General features: G+C 35.4%; 1 protein-coding gene across 8 annotated transcripts in view; it reads right to left on the bottom strand.

Moving 5' to 3' along the window:
* Positions 1-22,233, bottom strand: part of LOC106873961 (adhesion G protein-coupled receptor G4) — a 110,759-nt gene that overhangs the window by 69,585 nt on the left and 18,941 nt on the right. The window contains exons 3-8 of one of the 8 annotated variants that reach the window (XM_089358506.1): positions 17,719-17,790; positions 14,723-14,794; positions 11,752-11,823; positions 8,787-8,858; positions 5,836-5,907; positions 721-792 (exon numbers count right to left, since the gene is read on the bottom strand). In XM_089358506.1, coding sequence (XP_089214632.1) covers positions 721-792; positions 5,836-5,907; positions 8,787-8,858; positions 11,752-11,823; positions 14,723-14,794; positions 17,719-17,790 — 432 coding nt within the window. The remainder of the gene's footprint in view (positions 1-720; positions 793-5,835; positions 5,908-8,786; positions 8,859-11,751; positions 11,824-14,722; positions 14,795-17,718; positions 17,791-22,233) is intronic. The other 7 variants (XM_089358509.1, XM_089358507.1, XM_089358508.1 and 4 more) reach the window with 7 other exon arrangements.

The raw sequence follows: 22,233 nt of genomic DNA, 5'->3' as shown, positions 1-22,233 counted from the left end.
TCACCAGGCTCATACACATGGAATTGCATATCCTCTCTCTCTCTCTCTCTCTATCTCTCTCTCTATCTCTCTCTCTATCTCTCTCTCTATCTCTCTATTGCTTATATATTTTAATTTTATTTATATTTAAAAAAGAATATTTCATATTCATATCATTCTGTGTGTGTGTGCATAAGTGCGTGCGTGTGCGTGCATGTATGTATATGTGTGTATACATACAAGGAGTGCTGAAATCTAACCTCACCTTTGCTAGTTTTTCTTCCTGAACAGCTCCTGTCAACTGTCCTACCCATTCATGCATGGAAGATGGATGCTAAACGATGGTGATGATGATGATGATAATGCAAAAATAAGGAGAGACATATTGAGTTATACTACATCCATGAATGTATATAACTCAGTGAGTGTCATGGCTGGAAAACATTTGTCATACTTCTCCTGATCTTCACTCATCTTAGACTGAAGTTCACCAGGCTCATACACATGGAATTGCATATCCTCTCTCTCTCTCTCTCTCTCTCTATCTCTCTCTCTCTCTCTCTCTCTCTCTTTATCTATCTCTCTATCTCTCTATCTCTCCCTCCTTCTCTCTCTCACACACACACATACATACACATATACATAAAGAGACAGTTATACAAAGGAGGACAAATGTGATACATAAAATGTTTAGGTACATAGTGCTAATGAAATAATAGGAAAAAGGGTAATCCAACTTACAAAGTCTTCAAAGCGGGTAGATCTCCGATTGCCCCTTCATTCAAATACGTTATGTCATTATGTTCAAGAGATCTATAGCAAAGAAAGAGATCATAAGAATTTGAGCAAAAACTGTGATAAGACTTAAATATTAGGCTTAAATTATTATATTTTTTAGAGCAATTGCTTCATTGGGAATATGGGAGAGTATGAGTTGTTGACAAAAGATGACAAGACCCTGCTTACCCATCTTCCCTATTCACCCGATCTTCCAGCAATCACTTTTTGTTACCCCAAATGAAAAAATCCTAGATGGAAAATGTTCTGCAGATGTGGAGGTGGTGAAAAAAATAAAAATAAAGGAAATGGAGGTGTTAAAAAGCATCACTTCACAAGAGTTGCAGAACTGCTTTGAAAAGTGAAAAATGTGTCTGGACTGATGCATTGCTTCAAATGGAGAATAGTTTGAAGGTAATAAAAGTGTAGACATGTAAATCTAAGTGAATAAAATAATATTGCAAACTTCCAGTTTCGTTCAGGTAGCCGTCATATTGTTTTTCTTTTATATTTCTATATTCATACATATATGTAATACCTATTATATCCCCTGGATATTGTTTATATATTTTAATTTTATTTATATTTTAAAAAGAATATTTCATATTCATATCATTCTGTGTGTGTGTGTGCGGGCATGTTTATGTGTATATATGAAAGTTACACACATATATATATATATATTAGAGGTTGTGTTAACCTCATGAAGGGATGGTTTCATCCAAGGAAATACTGGTTCAAAATATAGTATTTTCATGGAGTGAAAATAATAGGTATATATATAAAAATATATAGCTTATTTTCAAATAAAATAAATGTAATTATAAATATACAAATTTATCTATATGTATGTATATATGTGTGCATGTATATGTATAGGTATATATATGAATGTGTATGTGTGTGAATATATGTACATGTGTATGGACATATACATATGTATATACTATTTAAATCAATGTGTACCTATGTATTTATTTAATTGTTTATTTATACTTGTGTATATATATATATATATATATATATATGATGATGATGATGATATATATATATATATATATGTATATTCAATTTAAGTTAATATGTGCCTATTTACTTATTTGTTTATATAATTTTTCTATACAAACACCTATATTCTTCAAAATTATTCATAAACTTACATGATTCTCTCCCCTCCTGATATATTTTTGTCAAATACAACTAAACAAAATTGAGCATGCATAATTGTGTATGTGAGTGTACTAGTATATGCATATTTATGTGTGTTTGTGTGTGTCCGCATGTCTCTATTTATATGCAAAGCTTTTGCATTCTTATAATTTATTTTCACTCAAATAACTCTCTCTCCCCCATTGCAATAATTTTTACATACAACTAAATAAAATACTTACGCTTTCCTCATATTTATAGAGATGTATGCATACATGTATACACGTAATTAATTGTCAGTATATGAAGATACATATTTAAATGTGTATGTATGTGGATGTATAACTATGCACATGTGTGTGTATGAATACTTGCATGCATGTCTGTGTCTATACATGTATGAATGTATGTCAGTATATGTATATATATATATATATATATATATATATATATGTATGTATGTATGTATGTATGTATGTATGTGTGTGTGTATATATATATATATACATATACATATATATATATATATATATATGTGTGTGTATGTATGTATGTATGTATGTATGCATATATATATATATATATATATATATATATATATATATATATATATATATATATATATATATTGTACTTTGGGACAGTCATTTTTTTTTCAAATGAATACATGAACTGTATATATTTTTTTGTTTCCTTGTTTATTACCGTTTTTATTTTATTATTTTGACTCATGTCCATTGTCCGGATGTCTTTCGTCACACAACTGTGACATCTTAAGTGATACTTTTCGTTTTTGTGTGTGTTCTTGCTCCACAGAATAGAGTAAGTGGAGCAAGAACACACATGAAAGCAAAAGTGTCACTGAAGAGATCACAGATGTGTGACGAAATATTTCCAGACAATGGACATGAATTAAAATAATAAAATGAGAACAGTAATAAATGAGTGAAGACAAAAAAAATACTATGTGATTATTTGGAGGAAAAAAAAAAACTGACCATCCTAAAATACCACAATATCTATTTCAACACACGATTTCACATCAGGAATCTTGCAAAACGAATTGATAAATGTATACATTCATCTGTTAATTCAGTATATATACTGACAAAACAGTGAGCTGGCAGAATCGTCAGCATGCCGGAAGAAATGCTCAGCAGTATTTGATCTGCTGTTACATTCTGAGTTCAAATTCCGCTGAGGTCGATTTGTGTTTCTTACTTTCGCGATCAATTAAATAAGTACTAGTTGTGCACTGGGATCGATGTAATCGACTTAATTCCTTTGTTTGTCCCTTCTGTGTTTAGATCCCTGTGGGCAATAAAGGTATATATATATACATATATATATATATATATATATATATATATATATATATATATATATTACCAGTCTATACTCTGTACCATGGTTTCAAGTTATTTAGCAAGATAAAAATATATCTTGTTGGGGATCTTTCTTCAGCAGAGTACCACGAACAAGCGAGTAAAAACGAGTCATAGGGAAACACGACCTGCGTTTACATGCTTAAATTTTCAAACTATACCGCGCATGTGCGCTTTAACTTATCGGCAGTAAATATAAAATAAATGCCGATTTTCCTTCAGAAATTAGCCCAAAAATATATTATCATTAATAAATCATAGGGCAGCAAAATAATTTTAGAAATTTAATTTAACACCAGTGGTCCAGCGAGAATAAAAATTAGTCAATAGACTATATATATATTATTCATTAAAATACAGAGATGCCTATAATAAGACATCTAACCCGCTATTTATGTGGTATAGAGTTTTTTGCTGCTCTTTCTAGCGGGTTAGATGTCCTATTATAGGCATCTCTGTATTTTAATGAATAATATATATATAGTCTATTGACTAATTTTTATTCTCGCTGGACCACTGGTGGTAAATTAAATTTCTAAAATTTTTTTGCTGCCCTATGATTTATTAATGATAATATATATATATATATATATATATATATATATATACACACTCACACAAAGGAACATTCACAATTAGTTACATACATTTACAGATATACACATATATATCATCATATGTACACAATATATCATCACACATAGATATTTTTTCACTTATGCATGCACACACACACACACACACACACACACACACACACACACACTCACACACACACACGCACACACACACACACACACACACGCGCACACACATATAAGTATATATGGGTGTGTGCATGTGCATATGTATACATACAATTGGGTGCTGAAACGTTTTTGTGTTTAAAGATATTGCAAGACACCTGGCTGGAGGCCAAACCTTCTGAGTCCTTTTACAGGGCTTACGAAAACTGAAGGACTGCTGCAATAATTGTGTGAATCTGTGAGGGGAATATGTTGAATATAATCATAATTAACTAATCCTCCTGGAGTTTCTATTATCCAAAGTGAAGTTCTATTCAGCACACCCTCACACACACACACACACACACACACACACACACACACACACACTCACACAAACACACATATATGTATGCGTGCATATCTATCCTTCTAATTTAGTAGTTAACTTGTTATAACCACATATATATTGAAATATTTCCATCAATCTATTTATATATTTTTTTTAATGATTTAACTGAGAAAGGTTTACGTAATAGGTGAAATTTCTATCATATATTATGCAAACCTGAAACGTACATGTTAAAAGATTTCAAAATATTATTATTTGGTAACTTCATTGTTACAACTAATGAGGTGAAGATATCTACATTATACCATGTACTGTGAAAAATCGCTGGCACACCTCTTGCAAATTACCATACCTTGTTTTCTCTACTCAGATCCTTGTTATTTGTGAGTATACCCCAGCATTACACCTCTCTTCTGCTCTCTATTACACATTTGATGTTTCATACTCTCTCTCCCTTTCCTTTGGTCACTCTCTCTCTTTTTCCTTCTCTTGTTTTTTTTTTCTGCCTACATAACTAAGTGTCTCGTTTACATCAGCACACTTGTTTCTGGCCTCTTCCGTGTACCTCCCCCACTCTCTCTCTCTCTCACTCACTCTCCCTCTTTCTCAATAGTTAACCATGTACCTCCTCTATAGCAAAACACCTATTTCTGCCTCTCTATTTCTCTGTTACACTCTAACCTTTCATCATTTGATACTGGATCAACTCATCTAATGTCTCCTGTGTTGTGGCAGGACACCTGCTTCTGTCCCTTCTGTCTCTTTATCACATTCTAACCTTTCATCCTCTGATGCAAGATCCCCTCCTTAAATGCCACTGCCCCTCTCATAATTCTTTCTCTTGCGAGCTACTTGGTTACCCTGCTACTGCTGGTGCCATGTTAACAGAATCCAGTCCACACTGTAATGTAGTTGGCATTTGGAAGGGCATTCAGCTGCGAAAATCATGCCAAATCTATCCTCACCTTTGCTAGTTTTTCTTCCTGAACAGCTCCTGTCAACTGTCCTACCCATGCATGCATGGAAGATGGATGCTAAACGATGGTGATGATGATGATGATAATGCTAAAATAAGGAGAAACATATTGAGTTATACTACATCCATGAATGTATAACTCAGTGAGTGTCATGGCTGGAAAACATTTGTCATACTTCTCCTGATCTTCACTCATCTTAGACTGAAGTTCACCAGGCTCATACACATGGAATTGCATATCCTCTCTTTCTCCGCTTACTCTCTCTCTTTCTCTTTCTCTCTCTCTCTCTCTCTCTCTCTCTCTCTCTCTCTCTCACTCTCTCACTCTCTATCTATCTCTCCCTCCTTCTCTCTCTCTCTCTCTCTCTCACACACACATACATACACATATACATAAAGAGACAGGTACAAAAAGGAGGACAAATGTGATACATAAAATGTTTAGGTACATAGTGCTAATGAACTAATATGAAAAAGGTTAATCCAACTTACATATTATTCAAAGCGGGTAGATCTCTGATTGCCCCTTCATTAAAAAACGTTATTTCATTATGTTCCAGAAACCTATAGCAAAGAAAGAGATCATAAGAATTTGAGCCAAATCTGTGATAAGACTTAAATATTAGGCTTAAACAATTATATTTGTTAAAGCAATTGCTTCATAGGGAATATGGGAGAGTATGAGGTGCGTACTTATGGAAATAAAAGCAATTAGTATATATTTTTGTTGACAAAAGATGACATGATCCTGCTTACCCATCTCCCCTATTCACCCGATCTTCCAGCAATCACTTTTTGTTACCCCAAATGAAAAAATCCTAGATGGAAAATGTTCTGCAGATGTGGAGGTGGTGAAAAAAATAAAAATAAAGGAAATGGAGGTGTTAAAAAGCATCACTTCACAAGAGTTGCAGAACTGCTTTGAAAAGTGAAAAATGTGTCTGGACTGATGCATTGCTTCAAATGGAGAATAGTTTGAAGGTAATAAAAGTGTAAACATGTAAAACTAGGTGAATAAAATAATATTGCCAAATTCCACTTTCATTTAGATGGCTCTCGTATTATATTCCATTTATATTTTTATATTTATACATATATATAATTCCTATTATACCCCCTTGATATTGCTTATATATTTTAATTTTATTTATATTTAAAAAAGAATATTTCATATTTATATCATTCTGTGTGTGTGTGCATAAATGTGTGCGTGTGCATGCATGTTAATGTGTATATATGAAAGTTATACATATATATATATAAAAGTTATACACATATATATATATATATATATATATATATATATGCATATATATATATTAGAGGTTGTGTTAACCTCATGAAGGGATGGTTTTATCCAAAGAAATACTGGTTCAAAATGCTCAGCGGTATTTCATCTGCTGTTACATTCTGAGTTCAAATTCCGCTGAGGTCAACTTTGCATTTCTTACTTTCGGGGTCGATTAAATAAGTACTAATTATGCACTGGGATCGAGGTAATCGACTTAATTCCTTTGTTTGTCCCTTCTCTGTTTAGCTCCATGCGGGCAATAAAGATATATTTATATATATATATACATACACACACAAAGGGACATACACAATTAGTTACATACATTTACAGATATACACATATATATCATCATATGTACACAATATATCATCACACATAGATATTTTTTCACTTATGCATGCACACGCACGCGCACACGCACGCGCACACGCACGCGCACACGCACACACATATATAAGTATGTATATGTGTGTATACATACAAGGGGTACTGAAACGTTCTTGTCTTTAAAGATATTGCAAGACACCTGGCTGGAGGCCAAACCTTCTGAGTCCTTTTACAGGGCTTAGGAAAACTGAAGGACTGCTGCAATAATTGTGTGAGTCTGACAGGGGAATATGCTGAATATAATCATAATTAACTAATCCTCCTGGAGTTTCTATTATCCAAAGTGAAGTTCTATTCAGCACCCCCTCACACACACACACACACACACACACACACACACACATATGTATATATCCATATATGCATATATGTGTGTGTGCATGTATCTATCCTTCTAACTTAGCGGTTAATTTTTTATAACTACGTATATATATTGAAATATTTCCATCAATCTATTTATATTATTTTTTAATGATTTACCTGAGAAAGGTTTACTTAATAGGTGAAATTTCTATCATATATTATGCAAACCTGAAACGTACATGTTAAAAGATTTCAAAATATTATTATTTGGCAACTTCGTTGTTACAACTAATGAGGTGAAGATATCTACATTATACCATGTACTGTGAAAAATCGCTGGCACACCTCTTGCAAATTACCATACCTTGTTTTCTCTGCTCAGATCCTTGTTATTTGTGAGTATACCCTAGCATTACACCTCTCTTCTGCTCTCTCTTACACTTTTGATGTTTCATACTCTCTCTCCCTTTCCTTTGGTCACTCTCTCTCTCTTTCCTTCTCTTGTTTATTTTTTCTGACTACATAACTAAGTGTCTTGTTTACATCAGCACACTTGTTTCTGTCCTCTTCCGATTACCTCCCCCCCCCACTCTCTCTCCCACTCACTCTCTCTCTTTCTCAATAGCTAACTATGTACCTCCTCTATAGTAAAACACCTATTTCTGCCTCTCTATTTCTCTGTTACACTCTAACCTTTCCTCATCTGATACTGGATCACCTCATCTAATGTCTCCTGTGTTGTGGCAGGACACCTGCTTCTGTCTCTGTGTCTCTTTACCACATTCTAACCTTTCATCCTCTGATGCAAGATCCCCTCCTTAAATGCCACTGCCCCTCTCATAATTCTTTCTCTTGCGAGCTACTTGGTTACCCTGCTACTGCTGGTGCCATGTTAACAGAATCCAGTCCACACTGTAATGTGGTTGGCATTTGGAAGGGCATTCAGCTGCGAAAATCATGCCAAATCTATCCTCACCTTTGCTAGTTTTTCTTCCTGAACAGCTCCTGTCAACTGTCCTACCCATGCATGCATGGAAGATGGATGCTAAACGATGGTGATGATGATGATGATAATGCTAAAATAAGGAGAAACATATTGAGTTATACTACATCCATGAATGTATAACTCAGTGAGTGTCATGACTGGAAAACATTTGTCATACTTCTCCTGATCTTCACTCATCTTAGACTGAAGTTCACCAGGCTCATACACATGGAATTGCATATCCTCTCTTTCTCCTCTTACTCTCTCTCTTTCTCTTTCTCTCTCTCTCTCTCTCTCTCTCTCACTCTCTCACTCTCTATCTATCTCTCCCTCCTTTTCTCTCTCTCTCACACACACACATACATACACATATACATAAAGAGACAGGTATACAAAGGAGGACAAATGTGATACATAAAATGTTTAGGTACATAGTGCTAATGAACTAATATGAAAAAGGTTAATCCAACTTACATATTATTCAAAGCGGGTAGATCTCTGATTGCCCCTTCATTAAAAAACGTTATTTCATTATGTTCCAGAAACCTATAGCAAAGAAAGAGATCATAAGAATTTGAGCCAAATCTGTGATAAGACTTAAATATTAGGCTTAAACAATTATATTTGTTAAAGCAATTGCTTCATAGGGAATATGGGAGAGTATGAGGTGCGTACTTATGGAAATAAAAGCAATTAGTATATATCTTTGTTGACAAAAGATGACATGATCCTGCTTACCCATCTCCCCTATTCACCTGATCTTCCAGCAATCACTTTTTGTTACCCCAAATGAAAAAATCCTAGATGGAAAATGTTCTGCAGATGTGGAGGTGGTGAAAAAAATAAAAATAAAGGAAATGGAGGTGTTAAAAAGCATCACTTCACAAGAGTTGCAGAACTGCTTTGAAAAGTGAAAAATGTGTCTGGACTGATGCATTGCTTCAAATGGAGAATAGTTTGAAGGTAATAAAAGTGTAAACATGTAAAACTAGGTGAATAAAATAATATTGCAAAATTCCACTTTCATTTAGATGGCTCTCGTATTATATTCCATTTATATTTTTATATTTATACATATATATAATTCCTATTATACCCCCTTGATATTGCTTATATATTTTAATTTTATTTATATTTAAAAAAGAATATTTCATATTTATATCATTCTGTGTGTGTGTGCATAAATGTGTGCGTGTGCATGCATGTTAATGTGTATATATGAAAGTTATACATATATATATATAAACGTTATACACACATATATATATATATATATATATATATATATATATATATATATGCATATATATATATTAGAGGTTGTGTTAACCTCATGAAGGGATGGTTTCATCCAAAGAAATACTGGTTCAAAATGCTCAGCGGTATTTCATCTGCTGTTACATTCTGAGTTCAAATTCCGCTGAGGTCAACTTTGCATTTCTTACTTTCGGGGTCGATTAAATAAGTACTAATTATGCACTGGGATCGAGGTAATCGACTTAATTCCTTTGTTTGTCCCTTCTCTGTTTAGCTCCATGCGGGCAATAAAGATATATTTATATATATATATACATACACACACAAAGGGACATACACAATTAGTTACATACATTTACAGATATACACATATCTATCATCATATGTACACAATATATCATCACACATAGATATTTTTTCACTTATGCATGCACACGCACGCGCGCACGCACGCGCACACGCACGCGCACACGCACACACATATATAAGTATGTATATGTGTGTATACATACAAGGGGTACTGAAACGTTCTTGTCTTTAAAGATATTGCAAGACACCTGGCTGGAGGCCAAACCTTCTGAGTCCTTTTACAGGGCTTAGGAAAACTGAAGGACTGCTGCAATAATTGTGTGAGTCTGACAGGGGAATATGTTGAATATAATCATAATTAACTAATCCTCCTGGAGTTTCTATTATCCAAAGTGAAGTTCTATTCAGCACCCCCTCACACACACACACACACACACACACACACACACACATATGTATATATCCATATATGCATATATGTGTGTGTGCATGTATCTATCCTTCTAACTTAGCGGTTAATTTTTTATAACTACGTATATATATTGAAATATTTCCATCAATCTATTTATATTATTTTTTAATGATTTACCTGAGAAAGGTTTACTTAATAGGTGAAATTTCTATCATATATTATGCAAACCTGAAACGTACATGTTAAAAGATTTCAAAATATTATTATTTGGCAACTTCGTTGTTACAACTAATGAGGTGAAGATATCTACATTATACCATGTACTGTGAAAAATCGCTGGCACACCCCTTGCAAATTACCATACCTTGTTTTCTCTGCTCAGATCCTTGTTATTTGTGAGTATACCCTAGCATTACACCTCTCTTCTGCTCTCTCTTACACTTTTGATGTTTCATACTCTCTCTCCCTTTCCTTTGGTCACTCTCTCTCTCTTTCCTTCTCTTGTTTATTTTTTCTGACTACATAACTAAGTGTCTCGTTTACATCAGCACACTTGTTTCTGTCCTCTTCCGATTACCTCCCCCCCCCCCACTCTCTCTCCCACTCACTCTCTCTCTTTCTCAATAGCTAACTATGTACCTCCTCTATAGTAAAACACCTATTTCTGCCTCTCTATTTCTCTGTTACACTCTAACCTTTCCTCATCTGATACTGGATCACCTCATCTAATGTCTCCTGTGTTGTGGCAGGACACCTGCTTCTGTCTCTGTGTCTCTTTACCACATTCTAACCTTTCATCCTCTGATGCAAGATCCCCTCCTTAAATGCCACTGCCCCTCTCATAATTCTTTCTCTTGCGAGCTACTTGGTTACCCTGCTACTGCTGGTGCCATGTTAACAGAATCCAGTCCACACTGTAATGTGGTTGGCATTTGGAAGGGCATTCAGCTGCGAAAATCATGCCAAATCTATCCTCACCTTTGCTAGTTTTTCTTCCTCAACAGCTCCTGTCAACTGTCCTACCCATGCATGCATGGAAGATGGATGCTAAACGATGGTGATGATGATGATGATAATGCTAAAATAAGGAGAAACATATTGAGTTATACTACATCCATGAATGTATAACTCAGTGAGTGTCATGACTGGAAAACATTTGTCATACTTCTCCTGATCTTCACTCATCTTAGACTGAAGTTCACCAGGCTCATACACATGGAATTGCATATCCTCTCTTTCTCCTCTTACTCTCTCTCTTTCTCTTTCTCTCTCTCTCTCTCTCTCTCTCTCACTCTCTCACTCTCTATCTATCTCTCCCTCCTTTTCTCTCTCTCTCACACACACACATACATACACATATACATAAAGAGACAGGTATACAAAGGAGGACAAATGTGATACATAAAATGTTTAGGTACATAGTGCTAATGAACTAATATGAAAAAGGTTAATCCAACTTACATATTATTCAAAGCGGGTAGATCTCTGATTGCCCCTTCATTAAAAAACGTTATTTCATTATGTTCCAGAAACCTATAGCAAAGAAAGAGATCATAAGAATTTGAGCCAAATCTGTGATAAGACTTAAATATTAGGCTTAAACAATTATATTTGTTAAAGCAATTGCTTCATAGGGAATATGGGAGAGTATGAGGTGCGTACTTATGGAAATAAAAGCAATTAGTATATATCTTTGTTGACAAAAGATGACATGATCCTGCTTACCCATCTCCCCTATTCACCCGATCTTCCAGCAATCACTTTTTGTTACCCCAAATGAAAAAATCCTAGATGGAAAATGTTCTGCAGATGTGGAGGTGGTGAAAAAAATAAAAATAAAGGAAATGGAGGTGTTAAAAAGCATCACTTCACAAGAGTTGCAGAACTGCTTTGAAAAGTGAAAAATGTGTCTGGACTGATGCATTGCTTCAAATGGAGAATAGTTTGAAGGTAATAAAAGTGTAAACATGTAAAACTAGGTGAATAAAATAATATTGCAAAATTCCACTTTCATTTAGATGGCTCTCGTATTATATTCCATTTATATTTTTATATTTATACATATATATAATTCCTATTATACCCCCTTGATATTGCTTATATATTTTAATTTTATTTATATTTAAAAAAGAATATTTCATATTTATATCATTCTGTGTGTGTGTGCATAAATGTGTGCGTGTGCATGCATGTTAATGTGTATATATGAAAGTTATACATATATATATATAAACGTTATACACACACATATATATATATATATATATATATAAATATATATATATATATATATATATATATATATGCATATATATATATTAGAGGTTGTGTTAACCTCATGAAGGGATGGTTTCATCCAAAGAAATACTGGTTCAAAATGCTCAGCGGTATTTCATCTGCTGTTACATTCTGAGTTCAAATTCCGCTGAGGTCAACTTTGCATTTCTTACTTTCGGGGTCGATTAAATAAGTACTAATTATGCACTGGGATCGAGGTAATCGACTTAATTCCTTTGTTTGTCCCTTCTCTGTTTAGCTCCATGCGGGCAATAAAGATATATTTATATATATATATACATACACACACAAAGGGACATACACAATTAGTTACATACATTTACAGATATACACATATCTATCATCATATGTACACAATATATCATCACACATAGATATTTTTTCACTTATGCATGCACACGCACGCGCGCACGCACGCGCACACGCACACACATATATAAGTATGTATATGTGTGTATACATACAAGGGGTACTGAAACGTTCTTGTCTTTAAAGATATTGCAAGACACCTGGCTGGAGGCCAAACCTTCTGAGTCCTTTTACAGGGCTTAGGAAAACTGAAGGACTGCTGCAATAATTGTGTGAGTCTGACAGGGGAATATGTTGAATATAATCATAATTAACTAATCCTCCTGGAGTTTCTATTATCCAAAGTGAAGTTCTATTCAGCACCCCCTCACACACACACACACACACACACACACACTCACACATATGTATATATCCATATATGCATATATGTGTGTGTGCATGTATCTATCCTTCTAACTTAGCGGTTAATTTTTTATAACTACGTATATATATTGAAATATTTCCATCAATCTATTTATATTATTTTTTAATGATTTACCTGAGAAAGGTTTACTTAATAGGTGAAATTTCTATCATATATTATGCAAACCTGAAACGTACATGTTAAAAGATTTCAAAATATTATTATTTGGCAACTTCGTTGTTACAACTAATGAGGTGAAGATATCTACATTATACCATGTACTGTGAAAAATCGCTGGCACACCCCTTGCAAATTACCATACCTTGTTTTCTCTGCTCAGATCCTTGTTATTTGTGAGTATACCCTAGCATTACACCTCTCTTCTGCTCTCTCTTACACTTTTGATGTTTCATACTCTCTCTCCCTTTCCTTTGGTCACTCTCTCTCTCTTTCCTTCTCTTGTTTATTTTTTCTGACTACATAACTAAGTGTCTCGTTTACATCAGGACACTTGTTTCTGTCCTCTTCCGATTACCTCCCCCCCCCCCACTCTCTCTCCCACTCACTCTCTCTCTTTCTCAATAGCTAACTATGTACCTCCTCTATAGTAAAACACCTATTTCTGCCTCTCTATTTCTCTGTTACACTCTAACCTTTCCTCATCTGATACTGGATCACCTCATCTAATGTCTCCTGTGTTGTGGCAGGACACCTGCTTCTGTCTCTGTGTCTCTTTACCACATTCTAACCTTTCATCCTCTGATGCAAGATCCCCTCCTTAAATGCCACTGCCCCTCTCATAATTCTTTCTCTTGCGAGCTACTTGGTTACCCTGCTACTGCTGGTGCCATGTTAACAGAATCCAGTCCACACTGTAATGTGGTTGGCATTTGGAAGGGCATTCAGCTGCGAAAATCATGCCAAATCTATCCTCACCTTTGCTAGTTTTTCTTCCTCAACAGCTCCTGTCAACTGTCCTACCCATGCATGCATGGAAGATGGATGCTAAACGATGGTGATGATGATGATGATAATGCTAAAATAAGGAGAAACATATTGAGTTATACTACATCCATGAATGTATAACTCAGTGAGTGTCATGGCTGGAAAACATTTGTCATACTTCTCCTGATCTTCACTCATCTTAGACTGAAGTTCACCAGGCTCATACACATGGAATTGCATATCCTCTCTTTCTCCTCTTACTCTCTCTCTTTCTCTTTCTCTCTCTCTCTCTCTCTCTCTCTCACTCTCTCACTCTCTATCTATCTCTCCCTCCTTTTCTCTCTCTCTCACACACACACATACATACACATATACATAAAGAGACAGGTATACAAAGGAGGACAAATGTGATACATAAAATGTTTAGGTACATAGTGCTAATGAACTAATATGAAAAAGGTTAATCCAACTTACATATTATTCAAAGCGGGTAGATCTCTGATTGCCCCTTCATTAAAAAACGTTATTTCATTATGTTCCAGAAACCTATAGCAAAGAAAGAGATCATAAGAATTTGAGCCAAATCTGTGATAAGACTTAAATATTAGGCTTAAACAATTATATTTGTTAAAGCAATTGCTTCATAGGGAATATGGGAGAGTATGAGGTGCGTACTTATGGAAATAAAAGCAATTAGTATATATCTTTGTTGACAAAAGATGACATGATCCTGCTTACCCATCTCCCCTATTCACCCGATCTTCCAGCAATCACTTTTTGTTACCCCAAATGAAAAAATCCTAGATGGAAAATGTTCTGCAGATGTGGAGGTGGTGAAAAAAATAAAAATAAAGGAAATGGAGGTGTTAAAAAGCATCACTTCACAAGAGTTGCAGAACTGCTTTGAAAAGTGAAAAATGTGTCTGGACTGATGCATTGCTTCAAATGGAGAATAGTTTGAAGGTAATAAAAGTGTAAACATGTAAAACTAGGTGAATAAAATAATATTGCAAAATTCCACTTTCATTTAGATGGCTCTCGTATTATATTCCATTTATATTTTTATATTTATACATATATATAATTCCTATTATACCCCCTTGATATTGCTTATATATTTTAATTTTATTTATATTTAAAAAAGAATATTTCATATTTATATCATTCTGTGTGTGTGTGCATAAATGTGTGCGTGTGCATGCATGTTAATGTGTATATATGAAAGTTATACATATATATATATAAACGTTATACACACACATATATATATATATATATATAAATATATATATATATATATATATATATATATATATATATATATATATATATATGTATATGCATATATATATATTAGAGGTTGTGTTAACCTCATGAAGGGATGGTTTCATCCAAAGAAATACTGGTTCAAAATGCTCAGCGGTATTTCATCTGCTGTTACATTCTGAGTTCAAATTCCGCTGAGGTCAACTTTGCATTTCTTACTTTCGGGGTCGATTAAATAAGTACTAATTATGCACTGGGATCGAGGTAATCGACTTAATTCCTTTGTTTGTCCCTTCTCTGTTTAGCTCCATGCGGGCAATAAAGATATATTTATATATATATATACATACACACACAAAGGGACATACACAATTAGTTACATACATTTACAGATATACACATATATATCATCATATGTACACAATATATCATCACACATAGATATTTTTTCACTTATGCATGCACACGCACGCGCACACGCACACACATATATAAGTATGTATATGTGTGTATACATACAAGGGGTACTGAAACGTTCTTGTCTTTAAAGATATTGCAAGACACCTGGCTGGAGGCCAAACCTTCTGAGTCCTTTTACAGGGCTTAGGAAAACTGAAGGACTGCTGCAATAATTGTGTGAGTCTGACAGGGGGAATATGTTGAATATAATCATAATTAACTAATCCTCCTGGAGTTTCTATTATCCAAAGTGAAGTTCTATTCAGCACCCTCTCACACACACACACACACACACACACACACATATGTATATATCCATATATGCATATATGTGTGTGTGCATGTATCTATCCTTCTAACTTAGCGGTTAATTTTTTATAACTACGTATATATATTGAAATATTTCCATCAATCTATTTATATTATTTTTTAATGATTTACCTGAGAAAGGTTTACTTAATAGGTGAAATTTCTATCATATATTATGCAAACCTGAAACGTACATGTTAAAAGATTTCAAAATATTATTATTTGGCAACTTCGTTGTTACAACTAATGAGGTGAAGATATCTACATTATACCATGTACTGTGAAAAATCGCTGGCACACCTCTTGCAAATTACCATACCTTGTTTTCTCTGCTCAGATCCTTGTTATTTGTGAGTATACCCTAGCATTACACCTCTCTTCTGCTCTCTCTTACACTTTTGATGTTTCATACTCTCTCTCCCTTTCCTTTGGTCACTCTCTCTCTCTTTCCTTCTCTTGTTTATTTTTTCTGACTACATAACTAAGTGTCTCGTTTACATCAGCACACTTGTTTCTGGCCTCTTCCGATTACCTCCCCACCTTTCTCTCTCTCTCACTTACTCTCCCTCTTTCTCAATAGCTAACCATGTACCTCCTCTATAGCAAAACACCTATTTCTGCCTCTCTATTTCTCTGTTACACTCTAACCTTTCCTCATCTGATACTGGATCACCTCATCTAATGTCTCCTGTGTTGTGGCAGGACACCTGCTTCTGTCTCTGTATCTCTTTACCACATTCTAACCTATCATCCTCTGATGCAAGATCTCCCTCCTTAAATGCCCCTGCCCCTCTCATAATTCTTTCTCTTGCGAGCTACGTGGTTACCCTGCTACTGCTGGTGCCATGTTAACAGAATCCAGTCCACACTGTAATGTGGTTGGCATTTGGAAGGGCATTCAGCTGCGAAAATCATGCCAAATCTAACCTCACCTTTGCTAGTTTTTCTTCCTGAACAGCTCCTGTCAACTGTCCTACCCATGCATGCATGGAAGATGGATGCTAAACGATGCTGATGATGATGATGATAATGTAAAAATAAGGAGAGACATATTGAGTTATACTACATCCATGAATATATAATTCAGTGAGTGTCATGGCTGGAAAACATTTGTCAAACTTCTCCTGATCTTCACTCATCTTAGACTGAAGTTCACCAGGCTCATACACATGGAATTGCATATCCTCTCTCTCTATATATATATATCTCTCTATCTCTCTCTCTATCTCTCTCTCTATCTCTCTCTCTATCTCTCTCTCTCTCTCTTTATCTATCTCTCTATCTCTCTATCTCTCCCTCCTTCTCTCTCTCACACACACACATACATACACATATACATAAAGAGACAGGTATACAAAGGAGGACAAATGTGATACATAAAATGTTTAGGTACATAGTGCTAATGAAATAATATGAAAAAGGGTAATCCAACTTACAAAGTCTTCAAAGCGGGTAGATCTCCGATTGCCCCTTCATTCAAATACGTTATGTCATTATGTTCAAGAGATCTATAGCAAAGAAAGAGATCATAAGAATTTGAGCAAAATCTGTGATAAGACTTAAATATTAGGCTTAAATTATTATATTTTTTAGAGCAATTGCTTCATTGGGAATATGGGAGAGTATGAGTTGTTGACAAAAGATGACAAGACCCTGCTTACCCATCTTCCCTATTCACCCGATCTTGCTTCCAGCAACTGCTTTTTGTTACCCCAAATGAAATAATCCTAGATGGAAAACGTTCTGCAGATGTGGAGGTGGTGAAAAAAATAAAAATAAAGGAAATGGAGGTGTTAAAAAGCATCACTTCACAAGAGTTGCAGAACTGCTTTGAAAAGTGAAAAATGTGTCTGGACTGATGCATTGCTTCAAATGGAGAATAGTTTGAAGGTAATAAAAGTGTAGACATGTAAAACTAGGTGAATAAAATAATATTGCAAAATTCCACTTTCATTTAGATGGCTCTCGTATTATATTCCTTTTATATTTTTATATTTATACATATATATAATTCCTATTATACCCCCTTGATATTGCTTATATATTTTAATTTTATTTATATTTAAAAAAGAATATTTCATATTTATATCATTCTGTGTGTGTGTGCATAAGTGTGTGCGTGTGCATGCATGTTAATGTGTATATATGAAAGTTATACATATATATATATGTATATATATATATGTATATATATATGTATATATATATATATTAGAGGTTGTGTTAACCTCATGAAGGGATGGTTTCATCCAAGGAAATACTGGTTCAAAATGCTCAGCGGTATTTCATCTGCTGTTACATTCTGAGTTCAAATTCCGCTGAGGTCAACTTTGCATTTCTTACTTTCAGGGTCGATTAAATAAGTACTAATTATGCACTGGGATCGATGTAATCGACTTAATTCCTTTGTTTGTCCCTTCTCTGTTTAGCTCCATGCGGGCAATAAAGATATATTTATATATATATATACATACACACACAAAGGGACATTCACAATTAGTTACATACATTTACAGATATACACATATATATCATCATATGTACACAATATATCATCACACATAGATATTTTTTCACTTATGCATGCACACACACGCGCACACGCACATTAACTAATTACTCATACTCTCTCTCCCTTTCCTTTGGTCACTCTCTCTCTTTTTCCTTCTCTTGTTTTTTTTTTCTGCCTACATAACTAAGTGTCTCGTTTACATCAGCACACTTGTTTCTGGCCTCTTCCGTGTACCTCCCCCACTCTCTCTCTCTCTCACTCACTCTCCCTCTTTCTCAATAGTTAATCATGTACCTCCTCTATAGCAATGTGTTTAGCATTTGGAAGGGCATTCAGCTGTGAAAATCATGCCAAATCTAACCTCACCTTTACTAATACCACATGAAAAGCCCTATGTCCACTCTGTTGGGTGGTTGGTGTTAGGAAAGATATCCAGCCATAAAATTCCTGCCAAAATAAATTCAGTAGCCTAGGGTAGTTTTTCTTCCTGACTGGGTCCTGTGAACTGTCCTACTCATGCCATGTACGGAAAATGGACGTTAAACGATCATGTTGATTAAGATGATGATGATGTTAAAGTAAGGAGAGAGATATTGAGTTATATTACATCCCTGAATGTATAACTGAGTGAGTGTCATGTCTGGAAAACATTTGTCATACATCTGCTGATCAGTCCTAATCTTAGACTGAAGTTCACCAGGCTCATACACATGGAATTGCATATCCTCTCTCTCTCTCTCTATCTATCTCTCTCTCTATCTATCTCTCTCTCTTTCTCTTCCTTTCACTAGACTATCCCGTGCATTCCTCTCTGAATATGTCTTCGTATTGTCTGTAATATGCAGTAAAGGTAGTTCCTTCATCCGGTTTGTAGTGCAATTCTTCGATGGAATTTGCAACACCGTCCACTGAAAATGATTCTGTCGTATTTCTCGAATGCGGTAACAATTCTGTTAACTTCCTCAGTTGCTGCTCTTGTTGTTTTACAACTGTTTTCAGTAACTCTTCCATTTCAGTACTATTCGAAACCTCGTCGCCACTGTTATATCACACATTTGGACGGCGTGCTTTCCCTGATGACATACCTTCGCTCAACTAATAAACTCTCAGCCTTCAAACTCTTCACTACTGAATACTCAACCTTTGACATTCCGCCCTCCGAACAACCCTTACTGGCTATCACATCCACTATTTATACGTAGTGGACTAGCCTACTTTTCGTCTGGGGGCATCCACACAACAGGTACTTTCCCATAAATTCTCATAAGACATTATATATATGTGTATCATTATCATCATCACTTTTTCGTTTTGGGATCACCACCATTTTATCATCTCCCCTTCTTCCTAGGTCTCCTGTGTGACCCCTCTGTCTGGCATTCGCCATGACAGATCACTAGCCACTGAACCTTTTTCCATTTTCTCTTCCTATTTATTTCTATGTTCCTTTCTGTCAAAGTGCATAGGCTCGAAACGTAAAAGACTTTTTCACTTGCCGAGCATTGAACTAATACATCTGTTTGTTGTTTACACACCCATCTTTGTCTTTTGTTTTTAGTAGTTTCTCACTATATATGTATATGCATATATTTATATATATATATATATATATATATATATATATATATATATATATATATATATATATATATATATGCATATATTTAAATATATAATTATTTGTTTTAAAAAACTGCCTTCTCACATTCCATTACAGGTTTCTCAAAAGCTCATTTACTGGACCTTTCCACAAACACTTTCATACTATAAATTAGTGACCACACTCACTAAATACTCTTCAAATATTCATTCTTCATAGAATCAAAGGGTTTTCAATATGTCTTTCATCACTGCATGATGAAGCATTCGCAGCCACATTCCTTACAAATTGTACAATACTTTCTTAAAATACGTAAGAACAAACCAGATCTTTGAATCCTGAATGTACAATTTGGTAGAAGTATCACAGCCAGAAAACCTTTCTCGTTGGTGTATGACGAACACTAATCTTAATTATGCAACTTAACTGCAAAGGACACAAATGCACGCTCATTTGTATATACTCACACACAATCACACACACACACACACAATCACACACACACACACAATCACACACACACACAATTACACACACACACAATCACACACACACACACACAATCATACACACACACACACACACAATCACACGCACAAAATATAGTGATATATCAGGTTATCCCATAAGTTCTGTCTGATTTTACCTTTTTTAAAATTGAATGAAATTTAATAGTATTTTAGAATGTCTAATCATCATCATCATCATCATCGTTTAACGTCCGCTTTCCATGCTAGCATGGGTTGGACGATTTGACTGAGGACTGGTGAAACCGGATGGCAACACCAGGCTCCAATCTAATTTGGCAGAGTTTCTACAGCTGGATGCCCTTCCTAACGCCAACCACTCAGAGAGTGTAGTGGGTGCATTTACGTGTCACCCACATGAAAACGGCCACGCTCGAAATGGTGTCTTTTATGTGCCACCCGCACAAGAGCCAGTCCAGGGGCACTGGCAATGATCTCGCTCGAAAACCCTACCAGGCCAGTCAGGCGGTACTGGCAACGGTTACGCTCAGGATGGTACATCTTATGTGCCACCCACACAAGAGCCAGTCCACGCACAGCACATTTCCAAAGGTCTCGGTCAGTAGTCATCGCCTCGGTGAGGCCCAATGTTCGAAGGTCTTGCCTCACCACCTCAGCCCAGGTCTTCCTGGGCCTACCTCTTCCACGGGTTCCCTCAACTGTTAGGGTGTGGCACTTTTTCACGCAGCTATCCTCATCCATTCTCACCACATGTCCATACCAGCGCAATCGTCTCTCTTGCACACCACAACTGATGCTTCTTATGTTCAGCTTTTCTCTCAAGATACTTACACTCTGATGGGTATGCACATTTACATTACACATCCAGCGGAGCATACTGGCTTCATTCCTTGCGAGCTTACGCATGTCCTCAGCAGTCACAGCCCATGTTTCACTGCCATGTAGCATGGCTGTTCGTACACATGCGTCATACAGTCTGCCTTTTACTCTGAGTGAGAGTCCCTTTGTCGCCAGCAGAGGTAAGAGCTCTCTAAACTTGGCCCAGGCTATTCTTATTCTAGCAGTTACACTTTCAGCGCACCCACCCCCACTACTAACTTGGTCACCCAGATAGCGGAAGCTATCGACTACCTCTAGTTTTTCTCCCTGGAATGAGATAGTTGTTTCCTGTTTGTTTACAGTGTTTATTGCACCTGAACATCTGCCACAAACAAAAACTAACTTGCTAGTTAACCTGCCTTTGATGTTGCTGCACCTCTTATGTGTCCATAGCTTGCACCGGGTACATCTTATAGAGTTACTACCTACTCCTTTTCTACATACTGAGCAGGGCCATCTACCTGAAGAGGTT

Source organism: Octopus bimaculoides, chromosome 10 (genome assembly GCF_046866305.1).
Source record: "Octopus bimaculoides isolate indiv1 chromosome 10, ASM4686630v1, whole genome shotgun sequence".
NCBI classification, from domain to species: Eukaryota; Metazoa; Mollusca; class Cephalopoda; order Octopoda; family Octopodidae; genus Octopus; species Octopus bimaculoides.
Note: the sequence above shows the minus strand (reverse complement) of the source record. Positions and strands in the feature narration are given on the sequence as shown.